General features: G+C 33.2%; 3 protein-coding genes, 2 long non-coding RNA genes and 1 pseudogene across 5 annotated transcripts; 1 reads left to right on the plus strand and 5 right to left on the minus strand.

The window, feature by feature from the left end:
* Nucleotides 1–2,126: 2,126 nt before the first annotated feature.
* LOC120218479 (probable WRKY transcription factor 48) lies at nt 2,127–3,843 on the plus strand. The gene is made up of 3 exons (XM_039215396.1): nt 2,127–2,737; nt 2,828–2,971; nt 3,086–3,843. The coding sequence occupies exons 1-3, from the start codon at nt 2,211–2,213 to the stop codon at nt 3,531–3,533; spliced, it is 1,119 nt and encodes a 372-aa protein (XP_039071327.1). The 5' UTR covers nt 2,127–2,210; the 3' UTR covers nt 3,534–3,843.
* A 5,996-nt stretch (nt 3,844–9,839) lies between these two features.
* On the minus strand, nt 9,840–10,535 carry LOC120218388 (Werner Syndrome-like exonuclease). Its single transcript, XM_039215334.1, has one exon. The coding sequence runs from the start codon at nt 10,503–10,505 to the stop codon at nt 9,840–9,842; it is 666 nt and encodes a 221-aa protein (XP_039071265.1). The 5' UTR covers nt 10,506–10,535.
* A 1,661-nt stretch (nt 10,536–12,196) lies between these two features.
* Nucleotides 12,197–12,853, minus strand: LOC120218389. The gene has a single exon (XM_039215335.1). It carries the CDS (start codon nt 12,851–12,853, stop codon nt 12,197–12,199), a length of 657 nt encoding a protein of 218 aa, XP_039071266.1.
* A 2,894-nt stretch (nt 12,854–15,747) lies between these two features.
* LOC120218480 lies at nt 15,748–19,208 on the minus strand (annotated as a pseudogene).
* A 3,302-nt stretch (nt 19,209–22,510) lies between these two features.
* On the minus strand, nt 22,511–22,867 carry LOC120218352. The gene is made up of 3 exons (XR_005525235.1): nt 22,841–22,867; nt 22,695–22,753; nt 22,511–22,611 (listed from the first exon to the last, which is right to left on the minus strand). It is a non-coding gene; the product is annotated as an uncharacterized LOC120218352 (long non-coding RNA).
* Nucleotides 22,868–22,909: 42 nt separating this feature from the next.
* LOC120218351 lies at nt 22,910–24,099 on the minus strand. Its single transcript, XR_005525234.1, has 3 exons — nt 24,012–24,099; nt 23,108–23,251; nt 22,910–23,036 (listed from the first exon to the last, which is right to left on the minus strand). It is a non-coding gene; the product is annotated as an uncharacterized LOC120218351 (long non-coding RNA).
* Between the last annotated feature and the right edge of the window lie 62 nt (nt 24,100–24,161).

Consider the following 24,161-nt stretch of genomic DNA (forward strand, 5'->3'; position numbering starts at 1 on the left):
ACATCTAAGACATTAATATTATTGGTAAACTCTTTTAAAGGGAAAAACTTATATAAAATAAGAAGAATATTGCACCTATAAACAATATAATGAAATTAGATTGATTTGTATTTACTAAGAAATATGGAATATATTATATAATATCTAAAATATATGAGAATATATAATTTTTTGGAGTGATGTCTGCTTCCACCGCATCCCTTTAGGTTTATCTTTGAGTTAAAGTTCGAGTAGTTGTATCGGTAAGATGTGTGCACTATTATAGGCTAAAAAAATTATGAAAATATATCATCTTATAATCATCCTAAATTGTTTAAAAAATTTAATTTATTATTATTAATATTGTCATAAAAAAAAGGGTTTTGACCTTTTGACCAGGTCGTAACGTGTGATAGTTGAGGTGGAGATGTCTCCTTCCCCGGTCGGTGTTCGATGTATCCTAGATGGTTTTCTCGGGTCTTTCCATAACCAAGCGCCAACCCGTATCCGTGTTCCTCACGTTCCTTCCTCGATGAATCTCCTTTTTCAAAGCTTCCTCGCAACACATGCACGTGAAATCAGTATACTCTGAAATTTATCTCTATCTTATAAAATAGAAACATATTCATATTTTTTACAATATTATTGAGTGCTATTTAAATTATACAATTGATTGAAATATTAAATGATTAAATATTATATTTTCATGGTAGTATTATTATTAAATTTTTAATATTTTATCTCTTTATCCTATAGTTAGTGACGGAGCCACGAGATATGTTACAGGAAATATAATTCTAAACACTTTTTATACAATAAAATTTAAATTATTTTTAATATAAATATTAGTCAAATATAATCTTTATCACTTCTGATTTTTAAATATTTAATAAATTCTTGTTCATTTAATATAAAATAATTTAATTCCTTTCCATATTTGATCTCAACTCCTCCTTTATCTGTAACGAGTCCTAAAAACGTCTTGAAAAGAAAAGAAACACGATTCAGAAATCGTGTAAGGTATAAAATGTTATAATTTATATGTACAATAATTCGATTAAGAATTTAGTGACGTGGACGTGATTTTAGAGCTGGGGGGGACTGAAATATGGTATCTATTCCAATATATTATCAAGTGTCACCTTGCATGTTTCACAATGTGTAGAATTACATTGTATGTAAAATAAATGTATTAATGATGATAAAATTATTTTTCTCTTTCTTTTTCCCTAACAATGAATATTTGAAGTACGACTATAAAGTTCTCCATTAATTATATATTACTTATTTGTGATAGTTCACGACAAATTTCAGAAAATGGTGAAAAATGACATAGCTTAGCTGTGCTATCTAGTTTTTAAATTACCTTTTCTTAATTAAATAATTTTATGAAATGGTGGAAATGTTGGGATTAAATTGAAAATTTGAAAAACTTGGCGTTGGTTTGTCGGGGAAGAAGTGGGAGAACGGGCGAGTAATGTTATTATGAGGATTACATAAATTATTAAAACTTTTAGGATAAGTTATGTATTTAGTAATTTACATGTATTTGTGATTATGTTTTAGTCGTTTAATTATTTTTTTTAAAAAGTGTAATATTTTGTTTTGATCATTCGTTATTAAAATCATATAATAAAAAAATAATATCATCATTAAAAATAAAAAAATGTTACGTTAGTAATTCTACTTATTTTTAACTATAAATGATTAAAATAAAATAAAAATAAAACATTAATTATAATTTTTAAAAAATAACTATGTTATCAAATAGAATTGTAAAATTGAATAATTGACTGAATGCGTGGTTCACCTAAACTTTTATAATGATTCGTATATTTTTAAATTACATAAAATATTATGAAATTACTTAATTTATTATGGCTTCTTAATATTTACCGTAATTAATTGAAAATTATAATTTATGACGACCGGTTAAACCGGTTAACAATATGCGTACGTAAAAGTGGACCCAAACAACGAGAGGGCGGTCCAAAATCAATAAATGGCCTCATTACCGTTTCTCTCTTTATTTCGACACGTACCGTGGTCATAATTGACCGGCAAATGTCGGTCACCTTCTTTCGAAAAAGAAAATCCAAGCTGTTCTCCAAATCATAAGAAAAGAAATCCATTTCACATTTCACACTGCAACACTCTGCTCCCCCATTTTCTATCTTTATTTTTTTTCAGTTCAATCAAAAGGGGGAAAAAAGAATATGTGAATAAATTATATGGAGAAGAAGCAAGAGAATCCCATGGCGAATATGAGATTTCCCGACGATATTCCGCCGTCGACCTTTGGTGGTGGTGGTGGGAGCATCTTTGACATGGCTGGAACATCATGTGAAGGGAGTGGTGGTGGTGGTGGAGATAAGTGGGGGTCATTAGGTTTCATGGATTTACTCGGAATCCATCAAGATTTTGTCGCTCCTTCTTTATTCGATTCTTTCAATCACCCTCCGGTTCTTCTTCCTCCACCACCACCATCGTCGGTTGAGCTAGCAGCAGTGTTCCACGACCACCACCACGATGTATTATTAAACAAGCTCGACACTAACAACAACAATAAGCAGCAGAACCTCCACCAGGGAAGCCACTTGTCGCCGGTAGCTTCCACCGTACCGGAATATTCTGAGGTCTTGAACAATCCCGCAACACCAAACTCTTCTTCCATCTCTTCTTCCTCCAACGAAGTAACCGCAAATGATGAGCGGAACAAAGCTGGGGATCATGATAATGAGTACAAGACAAAGAAACCGTAAGCCTTTTAATCTTTTGTATGTAAGTATATATACACTTTTTTGCTCAATTTTTGCTGGTTTTTTAAGTAAAGTTTTAATTGGTTTAGGTTGAAACCCAAAAAGAATAATCAAAAAAGGCAAAAGCAACCGAGATTTGCCTTCATCACCAAGAGTGAAATCGATCACTTAGATGACGGCTATAGATGGAGAAAGTATGGTCAAAAGGCTGTGAAGAACAGTCCTTATCCCAGGTCTGTGTATTTATATAATCTTACGATCCACTTTTGGTTTAATTAGTATTATCATTTGTGAATCTGTTCCTTTTTTATTGTGGGATTTTAATATATTATTGGGAAAAAATACAGGAGCTATTATCGTTGCACTACAGCAGGGTGTGGGGTGAAGAAGAGAGTCGAGAGATCGTCCGACGAATCGACCACCGTCGTTACGACGTACGAAGGCCAACATACACATCCGTGTCCGATAATGCCTCGTGGAACCATCGGATTTGCAATCGATTCCTCGAGTTTCAGCTCTCCATCGTCGTTCGTTGTTACTCAGCCTCGGTATCTACATCATCAGCCGCAACAATTACAACCCTACGTATATACCTCATCGCCTTCTTTGAACATCACCACAACGAGCTCAAACTCGAACCATCATCCCTCCTTCAATGCATTTTTTCAAGACAAACCACGTTTTAACAATCCAAACTCTTCTGCTTTAGCACTTAGAGACCATGGGCTTCTTCAAGATATTGTTCTCACACCGACGAGGAGAGAGACAAAGGAAGAGGAAGAAGAAGATCAGTAGGGGGAAAAATTGGGGTTTAATTTGTAATGTGTTTAGCACTGGTATGTAGCTTTCTAACTTCATCACCATTTTTAATTCTGGCTATTCTTCATATTTAGAGAGTACTCAACCATGGAGATATGGGTTTTGTTTGTTCTTTTGTTTTCTTCTTTTATCTTTTTTTTTTTCAATGTGTGCACCCATGCATATTGATGGCGAAATAGATTAGGGTTAGGGTTTTTTTCTTATGATAAAAAGTAGATACTTATTGTAATAGGGACAGATCAAGTTGTTCAACTTTATAGGAAAACAAGGGCATTTCAATAGGAGATGATAGTTAAATTTTACTATATATTCTATGTTGGATGTTTTTACTATAGATAAATCTATATGACTCAATGAAATATATAAATTTATACATTATTGAATATATGCATCAAATATGATATACATATAACTAGGATAAACCGAGGTGATGTTGGGACTGCGGTTACACCTTTGGAAATTTTAAATCTTGATCTAATTTAGATATTTTATGTGTATTTTTTTTTGATGAATCTAATGCCGCCCCTCAGAAATTTTATAACTTTACAACTCTAAACTTTTAATATAATTTTTTAAGCTAACATATTCTAATATAAAATTTTCTACCTTCGTCCCAACATACAACAATATAACTTTTAACCATTCCATCCATTAATTAGCCTTTTTAGAGCTTCCTTTTTAAGCTAATTATGAAAGAAGAGATGGAGGGCCAATAAATGATGGGAATATGAACATGTTAGCAAGGAAATGGATAAAGTGGTATAATCTCTTAGATATTAGAAGGGAATGGCGAGAGATTTTTTCGCCATAAATCATTGTCTCAGCTATATTAAGCTTTAGGAACAAGGTACCGTACTCCTCCTCGACACTTGCTAAGCTACTTTTATATATATATATGCACACGTATGTATGTATGTATGTATGTATGTATATATGTATGTATATGTCCATATGTACAAAAACATTGTTGTTGGAAAATAGATCATATATTATATATATAAAATATAGAACAATTCTATTTGCATGCATTCCTTAGGATATATCATGTAAAAGAATATTTCATTCGCATATATTCTTGCTTGAAATATGTTATGTATGCACTAGCATTTTCTACATCTATGTATGTATATGTATATGAATGTGTAATGTAACTCAAAGAATTGCACTCTGTTATTTTTTATGGTCCACGCTCTTAGTGTTGATAATTGTCCTACCGATAATGTCGTTTTCAATTTTCGAATCTGAATTCTCTCCTTTCAAGTAGCATATAACTTATTGTTATCATGTTTTTAAAGCTCATTAGAAAACTTATTTTTAATAGAAACCGCTAGTTTTGTTAAAAAGTGAAAATATCCAAAATTAAAATATGAGTTTACAACTATCATCGTAAACTAAATACATAATTTGAACATTTTCATATAACATTGAAACTAGCCGCTATATATCATACAAGGACATATATAGAAAATGTTAAAAATCCAACCAAAAGACTCGATCAAAAAATAAATACAAACAAATTCGACTGCATCGACAAACAAATCATAAAAGGAGATTAAGTTATTGATACATATATACACTTTATATACAATAAGTAACCAAAGTGAAAGTTAACATTTTCGAGGGTGTAATCTAAGATGTTTGAAATTCGAAAACTTTATATAATTATTCTCATATATATTCTCTTGTATGTTATAACAACGTTAAAACTCAATCAACTTTTAAATAACTTATTTTATATAAAAAAAAATTACTTTAACGACAAATCACATTAATCTCACACAATATATGTGAAAAGTTTTTGGCTACAGCTAATAATTTGTAGCATTAATAATATTTTAATAAATTGAACCTTATATATCATGTTCTATTCAGAAAGATTATTCATGCTGATTTGAATAAATTAAAAAGGCTATTCATTTAATATGAAAAAAAGTTTTAAATATTAACTCTTTGTTTGGTACAAAAGATAATGTAAAATTTATTAATCGAATTGTTAAGATTCATTACCATTTAACACTTTAGATTAGTATGATTAAAAAGAAAAGTTTGGTTTCAGATTTTTTAAGTTTAGAGAATATAATTATATTAACAAATTTAACGACTCAATTACTAAAACATTAGTAAATATATATAAAAATAGCATAAACAACACGTTTAGTATCCCAACTATTACTTTTGTTTTGGTCACGTAACTATTATATTTTTTTAAATCATACTTATACGTTACGTCTTGGTTTTATTTTGATCATTTGTCGTTAAAAAGTTAACAGAGCTGTTAACACAATATTTTTCTAAAGCTTTTTCAATGATGACGCGTCATTAACTTATGGTGACAAAGTCATCATCGTTATTAATTTTTTAACAGTGGGGGCCAAAATGAATTCAAAACGTAACATTAGGTATGACTTCAAAACAAAAAATGATTGGGTGACCAGAACGGAACAAAAATAATAGTTGATGTACTAAATGTGTAGTTTACCCTAAAAACACCATAGTTTTGTGGATCCCCTTGTATATGGTGTAATCATGGGTTAGTCACTAGTTTACTCAAACGTCACAAGGAAGAAGGGATATGCTTCTTTCTATAATTTTATTTTCTTTTGCCTCGTCATTATGAACACTTCCTTAATTGATGGGCTCGATAGGGTTTGCTCGAACATTGTTGGAAAGTTCAAAAGATTGAAAGCTTAGTCTTGTTTGTTTCCCGAGAAAAAGAAAAAAAAGAAGCAACTTTCTAGTATAATCGATCAAACTAGAAAGGAAGAAAAGAAAAAACTCTCATAGTTTGTATAGGTGCCAAACTTCTATAATATTGTTATTAAAGATGAAATTAGGATCAAATATTATAATGGGTGAGTTACTTAAGTTTAAAATAATAAGAATTTGTTAAATATTTAATCTAAAAAATTGAAAATGATAAAATCTAATTTTATTTGAATTTAATTTAATAGACATAACATTCTATCAAACTAAAATTTTTGACTCCGACTCTATATAGCTCCGTGTACAATTGATTACGTAACTAATTGGACTAAATTTTGGGTTCAGAGCTCTCGTATTTGTGGCCTATAGTGATTAGACTCCAATACTTTCTGTATTTTTAATCTAAATAAAGTTATTACAATCGAGGATGGATCGAAGGGGTCCTAAAAATTTCAAATTCCTATATATTTTTAATTTTATTATTAAAAATATATTTTTATCCCTTAAAATTTTATAAGTACGCATCCGTTAAAATTTTATAAACTCGTCTCCTAACTTAATATTTTATATCCATCCCAAATTATAATAATTTATTTTTAAAAAAATTAAGATTTCGAAGTTACTTAAATATCTTAAGAATTAAATAAAGAAGAAATTATATATTAATTTCTGTAGAGGCACATGGGTGTATATATGTAGATGAGGTTGAACATCAAATCTTGTCATCACTTTTCAAAAGAAAATAAAAATTATTTCAGAAGAATAAAGTTTGTCCTTTTGAATTTTGAGCACTTAGATGCTGTCTTCACTTGTATCGGATTAATATTATTGAAAAAAATTTATTAAGTGGTTTAAGTGATTTTTAGAAGTCATAAGTTCGAGTAATTGCATTTGCAGGGTGTGTATATCGTCAATAATTAAGAGAGATTATGAACAAATATTATCTTATAACACCCTGACTATTAAAAAAACATTATCGGCCTTTTTTCTATATTTCCTTAGCCTAAGTCACCCTGCTTGTGGACATGATGAGGCCTGAAACAAGAGATCTGAAGCCCAATGGTTCAGAAAATACAAACAAAAATGGCAGATTGCCTTTTAACTTCTCTTAATACTTCAAAATCTTCAATCTGCAGAGCAACACGTGTGTGCGTGTGTGACCTTAAAGTTGCAATTTGTAGATGGTAAAGACTATAAAGATGGGCATGTGTTTGATTTTGTGTCTGTGTGGTAATGCTTTCCATTAATGTGGCTAACACCATGAACAGAACATGCGTCGACTACGTTAGCGTAGCGTTGCAGATCGACTTGTAAGACAATAGCTGCCAGGATGCAGAATCCATCGTCAAAAATGTAGTTTCCCAAGACTCTAGAATGGCGTCTTCGTTGCTTCGTCTCCGTTTCCATGATTGCTTTGTTAATGCAAGTCACTCTTTTAACTTGTGTTACTAAAGGGTGTATATGTGATTGAACTTGAATTCTCTGAGGGGATTCGAAGTCATCGATGCTATTAAATCTGAAGTAGAATCCATTTGCCATCAAACTGTTCCTTGTGCTGATATTTACAGTGAGTACATGCATACACTACCATTTTGATTTTGGCATAATGCCAAAAATAGCTCCCAACATCTATCAAAATGGTCATTTTGGTCCTTATTCTTATTCTTTTTTGAGTATTTTGACCTCCAACGTTTTACTTTGGGGCAAAAAGCTCCATCTATATATAAAAACCATTAGTTAACACACGATTAATGATCCAAAATAAGAGCATTTTTTAATCTAAAATGAAATGTTGAGGGTTAAAATGCCGCAGAAAAAAAGACTTAAGGGACAGAGTGATTATTTTGTCAAATATTAGGGGCCAAAATACTCTAAAAAATAGAATAGGGGGCAAAATGACTATTTTGGTCAACGTTGGAGGGCTACTTTTAGCATTATGCCTTTATTTTTTGGTCAAGTTATTGTTTTGACCCTTCTATAAAATAGAGGAACTAAAACCACAATTTGACTCTTTTATTCTAATTTTCTTGAAATATGTCTTAAATTCACGTCATGCTATAAAGATATGATCCTTCAAATATATAAAAGAACTTTTTAGAAATTGAACATATTCATATCGGGCAAATCTCTATCTAACTTGTATCCGAGTATTTCGAAGAATAAGAATATAGATTTTGGAATATGTTTAAACCATTGCCATTGGCTTCGTTGCAGGATCACACACGTCGGGAATGGCTCGATGCTTTATATTCACCGGGCGGCTTCAAGGCTCAAACGGTCCGGATATTAACCTCTATTTCCTTTATAAACCTGCAGAAGCTGTGCTTACCAACGGACGGGAACTCTAGGTTCGCACAACTCAATCTGATCAGCTCAGCAACGTTCCACCAGTATTAACCTTCTTTTCAGAGAGAGATTGTTGCCGTTCGATCAGACACCCTTCACTGACGATTATCAAACACGACAGCAAATATTCTCCTATGCCGAGGACCCTTTGGCCTTCGAGGACTTCAAGAATTCGACGCTGAAACTGGGAAGCTTAGGTGTAATAACCGGTACCAATGGCCAGATTCGGAAGAATTGGCGTGTTATTAATCAACGAACTTCGTTGTCGGTCAGCTCGACTTGACTGTAGAATTAAGAATGACTAACGTAGTTATAGTTTAATATATTTGACTTTATTATCAAGGTAAATCATTTGAATTAAGCTTTGGATTATCTGTTTTAATGACCAAACTAATCAAACCGACCGATTGCTCATCAAAACAAGAATTATTTCCTTTTAAAAGGTAAACTCCACAGAAGAAACTCTAAGAACCAACTTGGGTGAAGCAAGATCGCCACTGAAGAAACTGTTCATTACTCATACTCGGGTGTGAGTGTTAGATATGAGTAAGACGCAGATATATGCTTTTTCTTTTCCGAAGTTTCACCGTGTACTTAGATAATCTTTGGAGGGTCATATTCTAATAGCTATGTTCAGAAATGTAACATATATAAACAGTGGGCACTAATAGTGTACTTCAAGAAAGATGAAGAATCAAAGCAACATAATTTCAATAGGAACTATTATCGATATATGTAAAGAAGAACATCTTGCAATAGGATGTATGGTATACCATTTTAAAGTCATTCATGGCACTTGCATAAGTTCAATTTCCAAGTTAATGTTAGCATGAAAGATCTAAGCCAAGCTAAAGTTCAAGTTCAACCCTCAGCTTTCCCAATGGCATCCTAGATGGAAACCCATAGTACTCTACTCGGACTCCAGTGCAAGTTTCGGATAAAGATGAGTGTCTAACGAGAAAGACGAATACTAATGCCAGAGAGAAGTATTAGTCTCCATGATTGTATACTTCACTAGCATCACATAGAGTTGAACTTGCTCTATAGGATGAATGAAACATTGGCATCCTAAAATGATCATCAATCACCATAACAAGAACTTAAACAGCACCGCAAAGCTATTCGCATATAAAATATATAAAAGCCATATCCATGAAGCAAAATAAAGCGTGTTAAAAAGCATATATTCCTGAGGAAGAAGAAACCCTAATCGGACATTGAAGAAGAAGACACTTAGTAGCCTTCATATTCATCCCAATCCCAAACTTCCAATGCCTTCCCCAGTTCAAAGCTAACATAAGCATCAACACAAGCATACTGGACTTGCTCCACAGAAAGACGATAAGTGTCCCAAGCACTGCAACCAATCGTTTTAGGCTTCTTAACACCACCGGTACCCAAAATAATCTGAGCCAATTTCTCCATCGACAACTCCCTTCTTAACCCACGTCTCTTAGCAGCAAAATCATGAGCATCGACCAGCCTAGAAGTCCAAATCCTATGGTTCGACCAATACAGCTTGGCCGCGTCAAAAAGATTCCAAACACCGACGAAAGTATTACGAGGATCGACCAAGAAGCGACGGAGAGATAAAGGCACGGCGTTTGCGTACAGGAGTTGGAAGATGAGGCATTGGCGTCCGATGCAGAGCTGAAGAGTGGCCGCTGGAGGCGAGTGGACGGAAGAGAAAGGGTTCCATTGAACGCCGAGGCCGACGACGAGCTTGTCTCGTCGGGAACTGTGGATACGAAGGACTCTGTGAAGCCAGTCGCGGACCACGGAGGGGGTGGCGGTTACGGTGGTCGTAATGGGGGTCGAGAAGAAAGTAACAGTGAAAGTCCTGAAACTATTTGGGTTTGGGTTGAAATGGGAGGAGATAGTGATGTAGTCGTCGTTCATGGCGGATTTGGGGCGGTTTTTAAGGCTCTACAAAATGGGTTTTAGGTCGAAAACCAATCAAATATTAAGGAGGACGAAATTGAGGAGAAAATTGCAAACCTTTTTCGTTTTTATATTGGGGATTTAAGGGGAAAATACGATAATAATCGCTTGCCGTTTTATATTTGACTACGGACTATCATTGCATCAGGAAAATTAAAGAGTAATTTTCATCAATAGTCTTTTAACTTTTATTCGATTTCAGCCCATAGTGTTTGAATAATTTCATTTAAATCTAAATACAACCTTTAAACAATTGAAGATAAGACTTGTACATATGCATCATTGTTGATGCTCAACTCATGTCAACATGCATAGAGTATCACACATGTTACTTCTTTTTAGATAAAAGTTATAATTTTTTTTGTATACATTATTTTTCCTTTTTTTATTTCTATTTTGATCCTTCAATGGACTTTTTCAATGTCGCGTAAGACAAAAGCATATCACATCAAACACGTTTTTAAAAATCGTGATTGGCCTGATACATTTTTTAAAATCATATTTGATATGACATACCTTTACATTATGTGATACTGAAAAGATGTCATACCGATAAATAATTGATAATACATGTCATTTTAATATTTAATTATTTTATGGTAATATTCAAATATGGGAGTCTATTTGCACGGCAACAGGAGGGAGATACAAGTACATTCATTTTCTACTTAAGTTTAACCGAGTAAATGAATGGTCTTCATAGGGTTATTCTCATATTTGTGTTTACCATACCTCAACCTGGTGTTGGGGGCAGCCTACTATCTTACCTCCCCTTACCCCATACATATGAGAAAAAAAGGACAAATAAAATAAATAAATAAATAAATATTCACATAAAATGAAAAATGTTGTTGTTTATCGGACACGTATTTCAAATAAATGAAAAATCGAACAGAGATACACCGTTACTCTCTTTGATACAAACATTTTGGCAACACAATTATGCATAAACAATTAATAAGGAACTATTAGCATACTATGCAAAGGAGGATATCTTGCAATAGGAGGCTGCACATCACATTTTCAAGTCATTTATGGAACTTGCATAAGTTCAATTTCCAAGCTAATATCAGCATGAAGGATCTAAGACAAGCTACAATTCAAGTTCAAGAATCAAGTCCCAACTTTCCCAATATAATCTTAGATGTAAATCGATATTATTGTGCTCTAAATGTAAGTTTCAGATAAAGATAAACGTCTAATAAGAAAGACAAATATTAATATTAGAGAATAGAGCATCAACTCTCCCAATATAATCTTAGATATACTCGAAGTTTCATATAAAGATAGTGTTTAAAAAGAAAGACAAGTATTAATGTAAGAGAGAAGAGCCTCAGCTTTCCTAATACAGTCTTAGATGAAAATCTATATTTATTTGAACTCAAGTATTAGTTTCAGATAAGTGTGCAACAAGAAAGACAATATTAATGTCAAGGAAAAGTATCAGTGTCCATTATTATAGTTCTCACTAGCATCTAGGATCAATGGAACAGAGACATTTTTCAAAATGATCATCAACCACAAAACAAGAACGTAACATGGTTTCGGCGAAGTACTAAAATCCATTATCCATGAAGCAAAATGAAGCGTGTTAAAAAGAAACCCTCATTAGCCATTGAACCAAAGACACTTACAAACCCTTCATTTCTTCAGTTCTTCTCCCAATTCCAAGCTTTCAACGCTCTACCCAATTCAAAGCTCACATGAGCATCAACACAAGCATACTGGACTTGCTCCAAAGAAAGACGATAATTATCCCAATCACTGCAACCAATCCGTTTAGGCTTCTCAACACCACCGGCACCCAATATAATCTCAGCCAATCCCTCCATCGAGATTTGTCTGCTCAACCCATTTCTCTCGGCCGCAACTTCACGAGCATCGATCAGTCTCGAAACTTTCAGCCCGTACTTCGAGCAAGATAGCATGGCTTCGTCTCTATGGTTCCAAACACCGACGAAAGTGTTACGAGGATCCGCCAAGAAACGGCGGAGAGCTAAGGGCACGGCGTTGGCGTGCATGAGTTGGAAGATGAGGCATTGGCTTCCGATGCAAAGTTGGAGAGTGGATGCCGGTGGGCGGTCAATGGGAGAGGAAGGGTTCCATTGAACACCGAGGCCAACGACGAGCTTGTGGCTGCGGATACGGTGGAAATAGAGGACTCTGCTGAGCCATTTGCGGACGACGGCAGGGGTGGCGGTGACGATGGTTTTGATGGGTTTTGAGAAGAAAGTTACGGTGAAAGTTCGGAACCTGTTTGGTTTTGTGTTCGAATGGGGGGAAATGGTGATGTGCTCGTCGTTCATGGCGGATTCAGGTGGAAACCCGGGAAAGGGGTTGGTTATTTCAGGGGAAATATTACAAAGAACAAGATTGAGGAGAAGACTGCTAAATTTTCTCCTTTTTATTTTGGGAAATTTAAGGGGGAAAATACGAAAATAATGTATTATTTTGATGGCTTATAGTTGACTTCCTTTGCAAGTAATCTTCGCCTAAAGGGTAAATTTCGTTCATGGCGTTTAATTTTTGTTTTTATTGCATTTTAATCCATAACTTTTGAATTATTTCATTGATTAAAGTAGTGTTGATCTCCTTTAAAATTTTAGATTCGAACAGATGAGATTATAAACAGGTATTACATTGTAATACCCCGATAATATTAAGAAAAATATATTTAAATAGTGTATATTTATAAATAAAAAAAGTATATGATGTATAGATCGTATAAACTTTTCCTTTCTTTCTTTTTGTTGTACATCCCTATATTAAAAATCGATGAATTTTCGGTTTGTTATCTTAATAGTTTCCGCGAAATTAAAGGCATAACAAACAACCTCTTTAATTGTGTTTTGTTGACGTTTTTATACTAATTCCAAATATATGAACAAAGAGGTTTTGTCTAATCATCTCAACACACTATTTCTTATTCTCTCTTAGTTCTTTTTTATTGACACCTTTTTAGTTATTTATCTCATCATTGAAATAATCTTTTACAGCCCTTTTTCCTCTATTTTGAAAAGAACAATATTACCAAATTTTACTTTAAACTTCACATGCATGTTTTCTTTAAAGAATAGTGTTAATTGTAATAGTTGATATCCAATACAATGATTAGATCAATTATGATAATTGTATTTCTAAGGTAGTGGTTTATCTGGTACATAATCAAAGTTTTCATTTATTTTTCCTATTTGATTATTTTCAGTCAGTGCTAACGATATTTTTGTAATAATATCATTATTTTTAACTTTTATAATTTATGATTTATGTTTAGAATTTAATATTTAGAGTTTCATATTTAAGATATCGGTTTAAGATTTTAAATTATAATACTTAAAGTTTAAATAAATCTAATTTAAATTTAAATTCGAGTTTCATATTTAATTGTTAAGAAATGATGGGATTTGTGAGTCCTTTTCTTTTTAATCCAAATAAATTGTTTTAGTATTAGTGATTAGAGAAGGAAATGGAGGGGGGCTGTAATGGCAGGAAATGCGGAGCACAACTGTCCACGCCTCAGAAAGTGGGGAATATTCCAAAACCTCTCCACTTTTCCCAACAAATTACAAAACAATGCCCAAGATAGTACAGTGCCAGACACACGAACAACCCTGCATTCTTTCCTCTTTTCTTTTCAATTTTGGGTAAATTACATGAGAGGGCACTAAACTATATTTAAATGATCATTTTAGTTATTGGTTCTTTTAAAATTATAAAATAACCATTAAATTTTAATATTTATTATAATGTTAAAATGATAATCTTGTACATTTATACCAATAACCAGTTGGTCTAATAATAGGAGATACTAAAATTTTTAAAACAAAATTAGAAATAAATTATACTAGGAGAATCGTCCTTATCTTTGTACTATTTAATCTAACTTAATCAATTAATTGATCATATATTATGATTATAAAAGAAATACAATCTTATAACTTCGATATAATTTACCTTTTCTTATGGATCCACTCCAACACCATGTTCAGGCAACTGTCACTGCTTTTAGTTGTTTATTGAAAGAAATAATGTAACTCAAAATTACTAAACAGATTAAAAAATAGTTTTAATTTTAATTAATTTTTATTAATAATTTTAAGAAGATGTTAAAAGATATATTTTTTTTCTCAATAAAAAGGAGTTTCAATTTCAACCCTAACTCTCTTCCCTCCATATATGTCAATCATGCATAATTTTAAGGCATTGTAATTAATAATTCTTTACTCATTGGAAAAATGAATCATTATTAACCGATAAATATATCGTCAATTTTAATTTATTTAATCACCTTTAATTATAATCTCTTATATTATACATAATAATTCTCTTAATTTTTATTGATAATTATACTTTATCTCCATACTCTAATTTCATCCCCTATCGGCTCAACCGGACCGACCCTCACATGTTACCAGAGGTCGCACCCACAAAAACCAAAACCCCAAAAGCAATAAATAATAAGGCAAAGCCTCCCAAGTTGATTATAAAATTCGTCAATACTGACGTGGGAATTTAAAATAATTTTCCAGTACTTAAAATCTCATTTCTCGACCTAAAACTTATTCATATAAATCTGTTATCAACAAGATTATATTATCATCTCCTCCCATTTCGATCTAAATTTAAATAATTTTAGGAATTTCACTGTTTTATTATGACCATCGTAATCACTGTTTTATACATTAAAGTACAATTTAATCTCTAAATTTAAATTTAATTTTGATATGTATTAATGAAGAAATTGTTGTAAAAAGTACAATTTTTATTGTGTAAACGATGTGGAAAAAAAATTAATGTAGATCATTTTAATTAGTTGAGATTATTGATGATATGATGGAAAAGGTCCACAAAATAACCAATTAGTTGAGTACGGCAGGGTCACCTTTGGCCATAGGAACATCGTGCTTGACAGTGGCGTTGTGATGATCAACGCAATCGAGCAAAGGCATCATCAAGCTTTGGTCTTTGGTTTTCTTAAGTAAAGCCGTGATCTGTCATAGTGTTGCGGTGGCTTTGGCTTTTACTTTATTTGCTCCGATTAGGCTAGCCCTTGTGTCGGCACTCGAGCTGTAAGGGTCCGATAAGAGAGCCGAGATTGTAAAGGTGTTGTTTTGCAAGAAAGACAGAGATCAGTGTAATCATCTGTTGATTATAAAGTGTAAAACAGTAACCTACTGCGAAAGACAACAAGAATCCCCCTCAGTTTCTTGCTATAAACTCTCCATATTGATCCCCATCGTATGAACTAGGCAGCCATAAGAAAGAAGACCAGAATTGCAAAACGGGATAGCCTAATTCTAAACCCCGGCACTCGGATTCGGATACTCGGGGTCCCCATTAGTCGGAACGTATCCGACAACATAGTGCGGAAGGTGTTGCGAGTATATAGGAATCCGTTGTTGATAGTAGTCGATTATCTTCCAACAAGATTTCGTTCCTTTCCCGTTTACGGTATCGGATTGAGCACACTTGGGTAGTTGAGAAGCTTGGACAATGGATAATTCCATTTCTCCTAAAGGACCTTGATAGCCGGTACAGAGATTCCTCCAGAAAACATCCTTCACGGATTCAGTATCTATGGCATTAGTTTTGCCTGGTTGTAAGCCCCAGTAAAAATGACGTGTAGCTTTGCCGTGTCGATCGATATATTCTGCAGGATTAGGGTCACATATACCCTGTACCTCCTCTAGCTGCAATAAGTAAAACCTCATTAAAGAGGAGACCATACCAAAACATGGATTATGTGGAAATCGAGCAGGGACTTCGAAAATGAGAGACATTACGTAGCAGAGAAAGTACTGAAAGCATTTAGTACAAGTAGAATGTGATCAGATAAACCCCAAACCTAAATGGTCATTGTGACAAAGCGCCCAATTCAACCTCTGAAAACTCATCTACCAAGTATGCGATTGATAAGTGTTCTTTACCATGAACCTTGAAAAACAATGACATTTGACTTGCTCGTTTATACCCTAGATGCATCAAGAATATATCACTCAACTCTCTGAGACCTATCAAATCGTCCCCCTCTTCCTGTAAATATAAATGGGGGTCCTATGGGAGAAGTGTACCTTGAAGAGAAGACAGCGAAAGCGAGACTTTATCCAACCCACCCAGTCTCCAAGTTCATCCTGTTTAGAAGCCGAAAGAAAATCTTGAGAAACCGAGTATATTTCTTAGTGTATGGAAAAGGCTCCAATACGTTGTGCCAATCAAAATCAGACTTCAGAAGATCCTGCAATACCAAAAAAAACTGCTTTTAATCTGTTGTAAATGAGTGAAAGATAGACTTTATCTATAGTAGACGATCATACGGAAAGGGAAGGTGAAAGATACTAATCAAGCAGGCCGTTCAGATCTGTACGTAGTATATTTCTTAAAAATAATATTTTCCTTCCCTTCTCATTGATTTTACGCTCCTCACATGTGGATTTTGGTGTTTGCAGACAAAAAGAAAAGAAGAGGAATAATAAAGAATAACTTGTACCTTGGTAAAGTTATGGCCTCGAAGAAACTCGGCTCTGATTTTATAGAATGTGCTTCTGGTAATGTTTGAATGACAATATTCAAAAGGACTAAACGGCAACCGAATGGGAATAAATAACTGCGTATCTGTGGGATTTACGGTAGGATGCAATGTTCCATCTTTCAGCTCTACCGGTCTAGGCCAAGGCCAGAAAGCAAATTTTTTGAAGAAAATTGAAATTAGAGCACTCAAACAGGCATTTGGCTCACACTGACAAACAAAGGCAGCAAGAATTGCCAAATGAATTCCTCCAAGAAACCCATTTAACTGCAACCGATACATCATTAGTTGGAGTAATTAGCAAAATAAATAATCATATGCTGAAGAAAAGATGAAGTCGAGAAATGGAAAGCACATTGCACTTACATTACCATATACTCCTCTTCTCTTTGCCCAAAATTTGACATATCGTAACATCGATTGGAATTGCTAAAGTACAACAAGCATTAGATTCACAAACACCGAAAATGCACGACATTCCAAATGAAAAACTGAGTTTCCAGATGCCATCAAAATTAAAAAGAAAAGAAAGGGCAGCTGAAGAACCTCCAAGTTCGGAACAAGCTGACAAATCCGCCTGTTTGAACACACTCCAGACAGGCTTTTCCAACTGGTTTCATCAATATCCCTCAAAAAGAGGGATCAAAAATGTCTAGATTCTGCAGTTCAAAGGATAAGGCTAATTGATTTTTCGAAACATAATATCTTAATGCAAATCCATATCTCTTATGCTTACCTCGGAATAGCCAACACTTTAAGCTGGACATAGGGAAGATCTATTGAGATTCCATCGAACTCGAAACACATTAGCGGGACTTTTGCATCCTTCACACGATGAATCTCAGATACCTCGGGTCTGCTCTTAAGCATGTTATATAGAACGATAAAGAAATCCTCCTGCATTATTACAAATACCCATATTTGAAACCATACTAATTCAAAACCTCAATTAGTATATAAAGAACAAAGTATGAAGCAATCAATCTACTTACGGCCATGGTGGCAAAGTAAGGACCAATACATAAAGCATCGATGTCGGACTCCGAACCATGAACCTGTTCAATAAATTGTTACAATTCAGTCGGCAACAATGGCAAGCTATGCTTATTTATTCTTCTTTTCCCTGCTAAACAGTTCAAGCATCGTTTTGCCTAAACCGAATTCTCTCACATGTAATCTCGAGGATATTCTTTCGTATCAACACATAACAGCTGTTAAATTCAGTAAGGATAACACAGAAAGCATCAATGTTATACTCCAAACCATTAACCGGATCAATAAATTGCTAAATTCAGTTGGCAAACTATGATCATATAGTCTCTTCTTTTCCCTGATAATTCGAGTACCGTTTTCTCCTAAACCTAATTCCCTACCAGGTAATCTCATGGATGCACTCTCTTGTATCAACACATAAAGCATCGACATCGACCTCTGAACTCAATAAATTGTTTAATTATGCACTCTCTCTTATCAACTTGGTGCATCTAAGACTTCAATCCTAAATGGCACGGATCGAACACCAGTTCACTTAGAATTTACGCCTAAACCGTGCAGATCGAACCCTGGTTCACTCGGAACTTAACTCCTACACTAATCTTGTGGGTGGCAGCCTGGCGGGACTATGCATATAGCTACAAATAATTTAGGGAGGAAACTAAATTCACTTACTCCGAGACCATAAGAGCCGTGTGTTAATAAGGTAGCACTACTAGCAGCTATGTCTTGTTTCGGAAGCCGGCGTTGCCAAGCTACTCGCTTAGCCCAGGCCATTACTATCTGCAAAAAGGAAGAAAAAAACATGAAATTTCTCAGCCATTAAAAAAGATTTAGGAAATGATTCAATATAGTCAAATGAAAAACAGAGATCAAAGGGTAGACTTTTTTAAGCTTTTCAATGACATTTTTCCTTCTTTCTTCTTCTTCTGGTGATGGCACCAGCCCTTCATTCACCATTAACTACAAAATTCAACCACCATTTTTTTTAAATTACAAAAACTAACGAAAATAACAGAAACGATGAAATACAAATAAAGAAAAATGAGGGAAGTTTCATTTTCTTTCACCTGAAGAAGTGAACTTGATCTTTCGTCCTCCATTTTAATTTTCTTTTGGTTTATCCCAAAGAACTGCGGGAATTAAAAGGGAGTTAGTAAGGGTTTAGTGGGAAGTGGGGCAGACACGCGGCGATAAATGGCGGCGGATGAGTGTTTGTTGTTTTTCACCTATTAAACTACACGTGTACTTATGTTTCGTAAAAAAAATTGAAAACTTTAGGGTAAACTACAAGGGAAACCACTAAACTATGATAGAAAATCAATTTGACCAACAAAGTTTCAATTGAATCAATCTAACGGATATGGTGACTGTCCATTAATAAAATTGACATAATTATATATTTGGTCCTTAATATTTACATATTTTATTAATTTAATCATTATTTTAATTCAATTAAATAAATTTAATTATTCAATTAGAACGTGGCATGTGTCATAAATGATCGGAAGGTTTTATTTATAAACTTTAAATTATTTAATTAAATGATTTTTCAATCCAATCAGTGGTGACGAGTCACCACCCAATTAAAGTGAAAAAAAATGGACAAAATTGCACCCTCGAGATGTGAACTAGTGTAAAGGGGGATTATGAGCACCCAGACGCCCAAACAATTGGGACAAAGATACTTAAAGGTTTAAAGTTACAACAATTTGTATTTGTCTTTAAAAGGTTTGTAATGATAAAAAAATAAACAAAGTATTTGTCTTTTAAAGTTTACAACTAGGGGTGTTCAAACGGTTAATTCGGTCACCGACCAAACCGAATTAACCAAATCGAATTAATCGAATTTTTTCTTTAACCGTTAATCGAACCGAAATTTATTTGAAAATTATTAGCCGAACCGAACAACTTTCGGTTAATTCGGTCAATTTTGAATTAACCTAAATTTTTTAAAATTTTTAATTTATATAACAATTGAATATTTTTAATTAAAAACAGTTTACAATAAATTTAAATAATATAGTCGTGAATAATTTATTTAATTTTTAGTAATTTTTTGTAAGGCAAATAATTATTTAAACAAATAATTTGTTTAATTTTTTATCATTAACAAACTTTTAAACAATACAAATTATTGTAAGTTTAAACTATTTGGGACCTTTGACCTAATGGTTTGGGTGCCCGATTGCTCATAATCCCCCCTTGACATCGGTTTGAATCTCCTAGAGTGCAACTTTATCCTTTATTTTCATTTCAATTGGTGGTAACACATGTCACCACCTGATTGGATATAAAAATTATTTAATTAAAATTTAAAATTCATATAAAACTTTTCAAGCATGTATTGACACGTGTCACGCTCCTTTAAATAGTTTATTATGATTATAAAATAATATTTAGTATTAGAATAATTTTTAATTATTATAACACATTTATAAATTTAACTGTTTGAACTCAAATATATAAAGAGATAACACTCCAATGAGACTACTTAATAAATTCACTCTATTTGTTTGGATGATTTTAATCACTAATTTTTTAATTTTTGATCAAAATAACTTAGATTGAATGAAAATAATTAATTGATTAACCGCTAATATATATATATATATATATATATATATATTACTGACATGTTGCATATTATTTATCAAAATGACAATGTATCATGTTCTACGTCTTTTAAATAATGATATGACAATCAATGACGGATATAAAATTTTATGTTCGATGATAAACTTTTAACATAAAATTTTAGTAGAGGAAAAACTTATTAACTTCTAAGGGAAGCAAAAACATATTTTTTTATAGAAAACACATAAGAAAATTAAACTATATGATAATTTTAAATTTTCAGGATGTGACTGTTTCTACCCATCCCTCAATCCATCCCTAATGATAATAGAAACAAATACATGTTAGAATGTTTATCGTTTGTGCAACGTTCCTGATGAAAGTGTAGATAATCTCCTACAATGCTGCTGTGTAGCAAGGCAAGTTTTGGAGTCCCTACGTATCGTCTACCCCTAACTCGCAGATCTCAGATCATAAGGAATGAGTCTTTCTACAATGTGATGTAAAATAAGGAAGACAATGGTATTAGCTTGCTAGGTAATTTGGTATGCTCCAAGTTTATCCATGGAAGACAACCTAACAATTGAACACATGTGAAAATATTACGTCGTAATATGTGTCGATCATTAGTCAACTAACGGTTTTCATCCAATAGGGTTTGTTTTGATTAAAAGTTAAAATGTTGAATGTTAAAATACTCTTAAAAAAAATAAGAAGCAAAGTGACTATTTATAGTAATTTTATAATAATGTCTAATTTAAAATTATAAATCTCATTTAACTTTAACTCATAAATATTCCGTCGTTTATTTCGTCTTTCCTCATCTCGGAGTGTTTAGGCATCCGCCATAAGCTTTTTCTCCCTTAATTTTAAGAGTATGTTATCAAATGCAATGAAAAGATCTTATAAATGTCTATGATTGCTCTCTAGGTTAGTACATATGAGATTTGTTTCCATTTTTTTAATCAACTATTAGTGTTCTTGTATATATATTTAACAATTTAAACAAAAATTCATGAGATTTATTGCTGAGTCTAATTTTATTCTAGGGTAAAATATACAAATGATCCTCCGACTATAGGATAGTATTTCTTTAGTCATCAACTATTAAAAGTCACAAAATAATCATCATAATTTAATAGATGATTGACGCAATAAAACAATATCCATAATCATGAGATCATTTTATAACTTTTAACAATTGAGACAAAAATAATATCATATAATCAGACCATATGTATAATTTACCTTTTATTCTAATAGCGAGGAGAATTCAATATTAACAATGGTATGAAAGACGTCATGTGAAACTACATATCAATTGTATTAAAAAAATTAATTTTTTATTTTTATTGAAAAAGATAGTTTTTGAAAGGTTAAAGATCAAATTTAACCCTTCGAAAAGTTCGGATTAAATTTAACTAAAAAATAATAAACAAAATGTGTAAATATTGAGGGCTAAATTGACTTAAAAAATATTTATCTTTTAAAAAGAAAATAGGTTTAAGCTTTAAGAAACCATTTCTGAAAGATAAATTGGGATTGATTAGCAAAACTTGGAACAATCATAAGCATTCGCGAAGTGTAAAAAAATACCCAAGTTCAGTTCACATCTTTTCTCTATATCACCAGCAAGGCTACCAACATATAAGACATAAAGTCTACGAAAATATGATGAAAATTGTCTCAAAGAAAGTAATCAAAAGGTAAATCCATTAATGGTTTTACGACAAAAACACCGAAGAACTCTGTTGCCAGCAAACAGCCGGAGTCAAAGGCAGGGGCAGTGAACTCCGCTTCTCTTTCCGATGAGGTGTTGTAGATTGTTCTTCAGAATATATGCACAATGTCATAGGCAAATCTGTTGGTGTTAAAGAAAGTACCGATAGGCAAAGAGGATGTATTAAAAGATAAACCGGAAGCCGGTAAATTTTCAGTCCTAAGATTTGCCGGCTCGAACGAGCGTTACTAGCAAATTTAAACAAAAAAATCAGAGGCAATGCAGAATCTACGAGTTAATAAGTAGGGTTTGAGAGTGTGTGGAGTGTTACCATTTGTGTCCGTGTACCATTGCAAGAAAGAAAGGATACGTCCAGAATAGCACGAATGACTGCAAAAATTTAAAGAACATTGTTAGCCGATGAAAGTTTAGAACATGGAATATGTAGAGTGCAACTCGAAACCTAAAGAAGCTTACCATAAGTCCACCCATGAAACCATCGAGTATAATCCGGTTCCAGCTATCGAAATATGAATGAACTGAGAACTTCGCCTTTGCTATGAGTCCAATTGAAGTAATTGCCATGACAAGAAAATAAAAGACAAACCCCATAAAGCCTGTGAACCCTAAAATCCCGGCAATAACCCCTCCGATGATAGACATAAATGTTCGGCTGCAAATTGAAACATAAATTAGATATTGGCATCGATACATATCACATTTCTGTAAACATGGAAAACAAACCTGTAATATAACTTTCATGTTATTTTGCATATTCTCCGCGCTAAAAACCGGTACAATCGTTCATAGCTTCACTTGATTTCTTCTCAGACGAACTCGAATCACTATGTCCCGCCATAATGTATTTTTTGTGTGGTCTACAACTTTCTGGAAACAAGAATCCGACAAATGTGTTAACAGTGAAAATGATACAAGCCACCAATAATCTCGATAATTCTAAAGAAACAAAAAATAAATTGAGCAGAGCTCATATGTTGCATGGCAAGAGAGAAACCAAAAAATGTATGTTAGTTAAAAATTATGGATCGAAGGAGCTTCAAGGAGCCAATGGGGCCGATGCCCTTGCCAGCCGCCCCTTGGATCTGCCCAAGTTGCAGCTTGCAAGGTGAATTACCTAATGAAGCAGAAGACAAACACTTGGAAGTTGGAACAAATCATAGGAACATCATACCCAAGAATCCCAAAGGAACATTAACAAGGTTTTTCGAATCAACTCGAAGAAACAATCAAAAAGCGAGATTTGCTCAAGAAGCAACCAATAGAAACTAAATAATCCAAAGGCATGTTGGAGAGAACCAAAAAGAGCTAAACTTTACCATTCCAATAACCCAAGATAAGTAAGGGCGGCAGCGTTTGGAGATTGGATTCAAAAGAACATGGTATATCAAATTTCCAAAATTTGAACTATTAGTACAAATTACGAAATAAAATAAGAAAAATAACCTAATCTTCTCACATCCAAGATGATTGAAACCTATGGATCGTATTAGATCTAAGCATCGACAAATCCTTCAAACACAAACAATTAAATACAATTTAAATAAATGAAAAGCGGATTTTGATGATAAATCACTGGACTGCAATCGTAAACAAAATATTAAAGAAAAGACAAAGAAAAAGGATTTACCCAGAGGATCGGATAATATGATGCGAAAGACTTCGTTTTCCTTCTGTTCTGCTACTGAGAATTCACTTCGGACAGCAGCCGATATTTGTTTTGCACTTCATCGTTTTGACCTCACGTATTTTTAGTAAATTCATCGTTTTGCCCTCAATA

This window comes from Hibiscus syriacus, unplaced genomic scaffold (assembly GCF_006381635.1).
Source record: "Hibiscus syriacus cultivar Baekdansim isolate YM2019G1 unplaced genomic scaffold, ASM638163v2 tig00110198_pilon, whole genome shotgun sequence".
Lineage (NCBI taxonomy): Eukaryota > Viridiplantae > Streptophyta > Magnoliopsida > Malvales > Malvaceae > Hibiscus > Hibiscus syriacus.

Coding starts and splice junctions, on each gene's coding strand:
- LOC120218479 (XM_039215396.1), top strand. CDS start 2,211: ATGGAGAAGAAGCAAGAGAATCCCATGGCGAATATGAGATTTCCCGAC. Junction 2,738..2,827: donor GAGTACAAGACAAAGAAACC/GTAAGCCTTTTA, acceptor TAATTGGTTTAG/GTTGAAACCCAAAAAGAATA. Junction 2,972..3,085: donor AAGAACAGTCCTTATCCCAG/GTCTGTGTATTT, acceptor GAAAAAATACAG/GAGCTATTATCGTTGCACTA.
- LOC120218388 (XM_039215334.1), bottom strand. CDS start 10,505: ATGAACGACGACTACATCACTATCTCCTCCCATTTCAACCCAAACCCA.
- LOC120218389 (XM_039215335.1), bottom strand. CDS start 12,853: ATGAACGACGAGCACATCACCATTTCCCCCCATTCGAACACAAAACCA.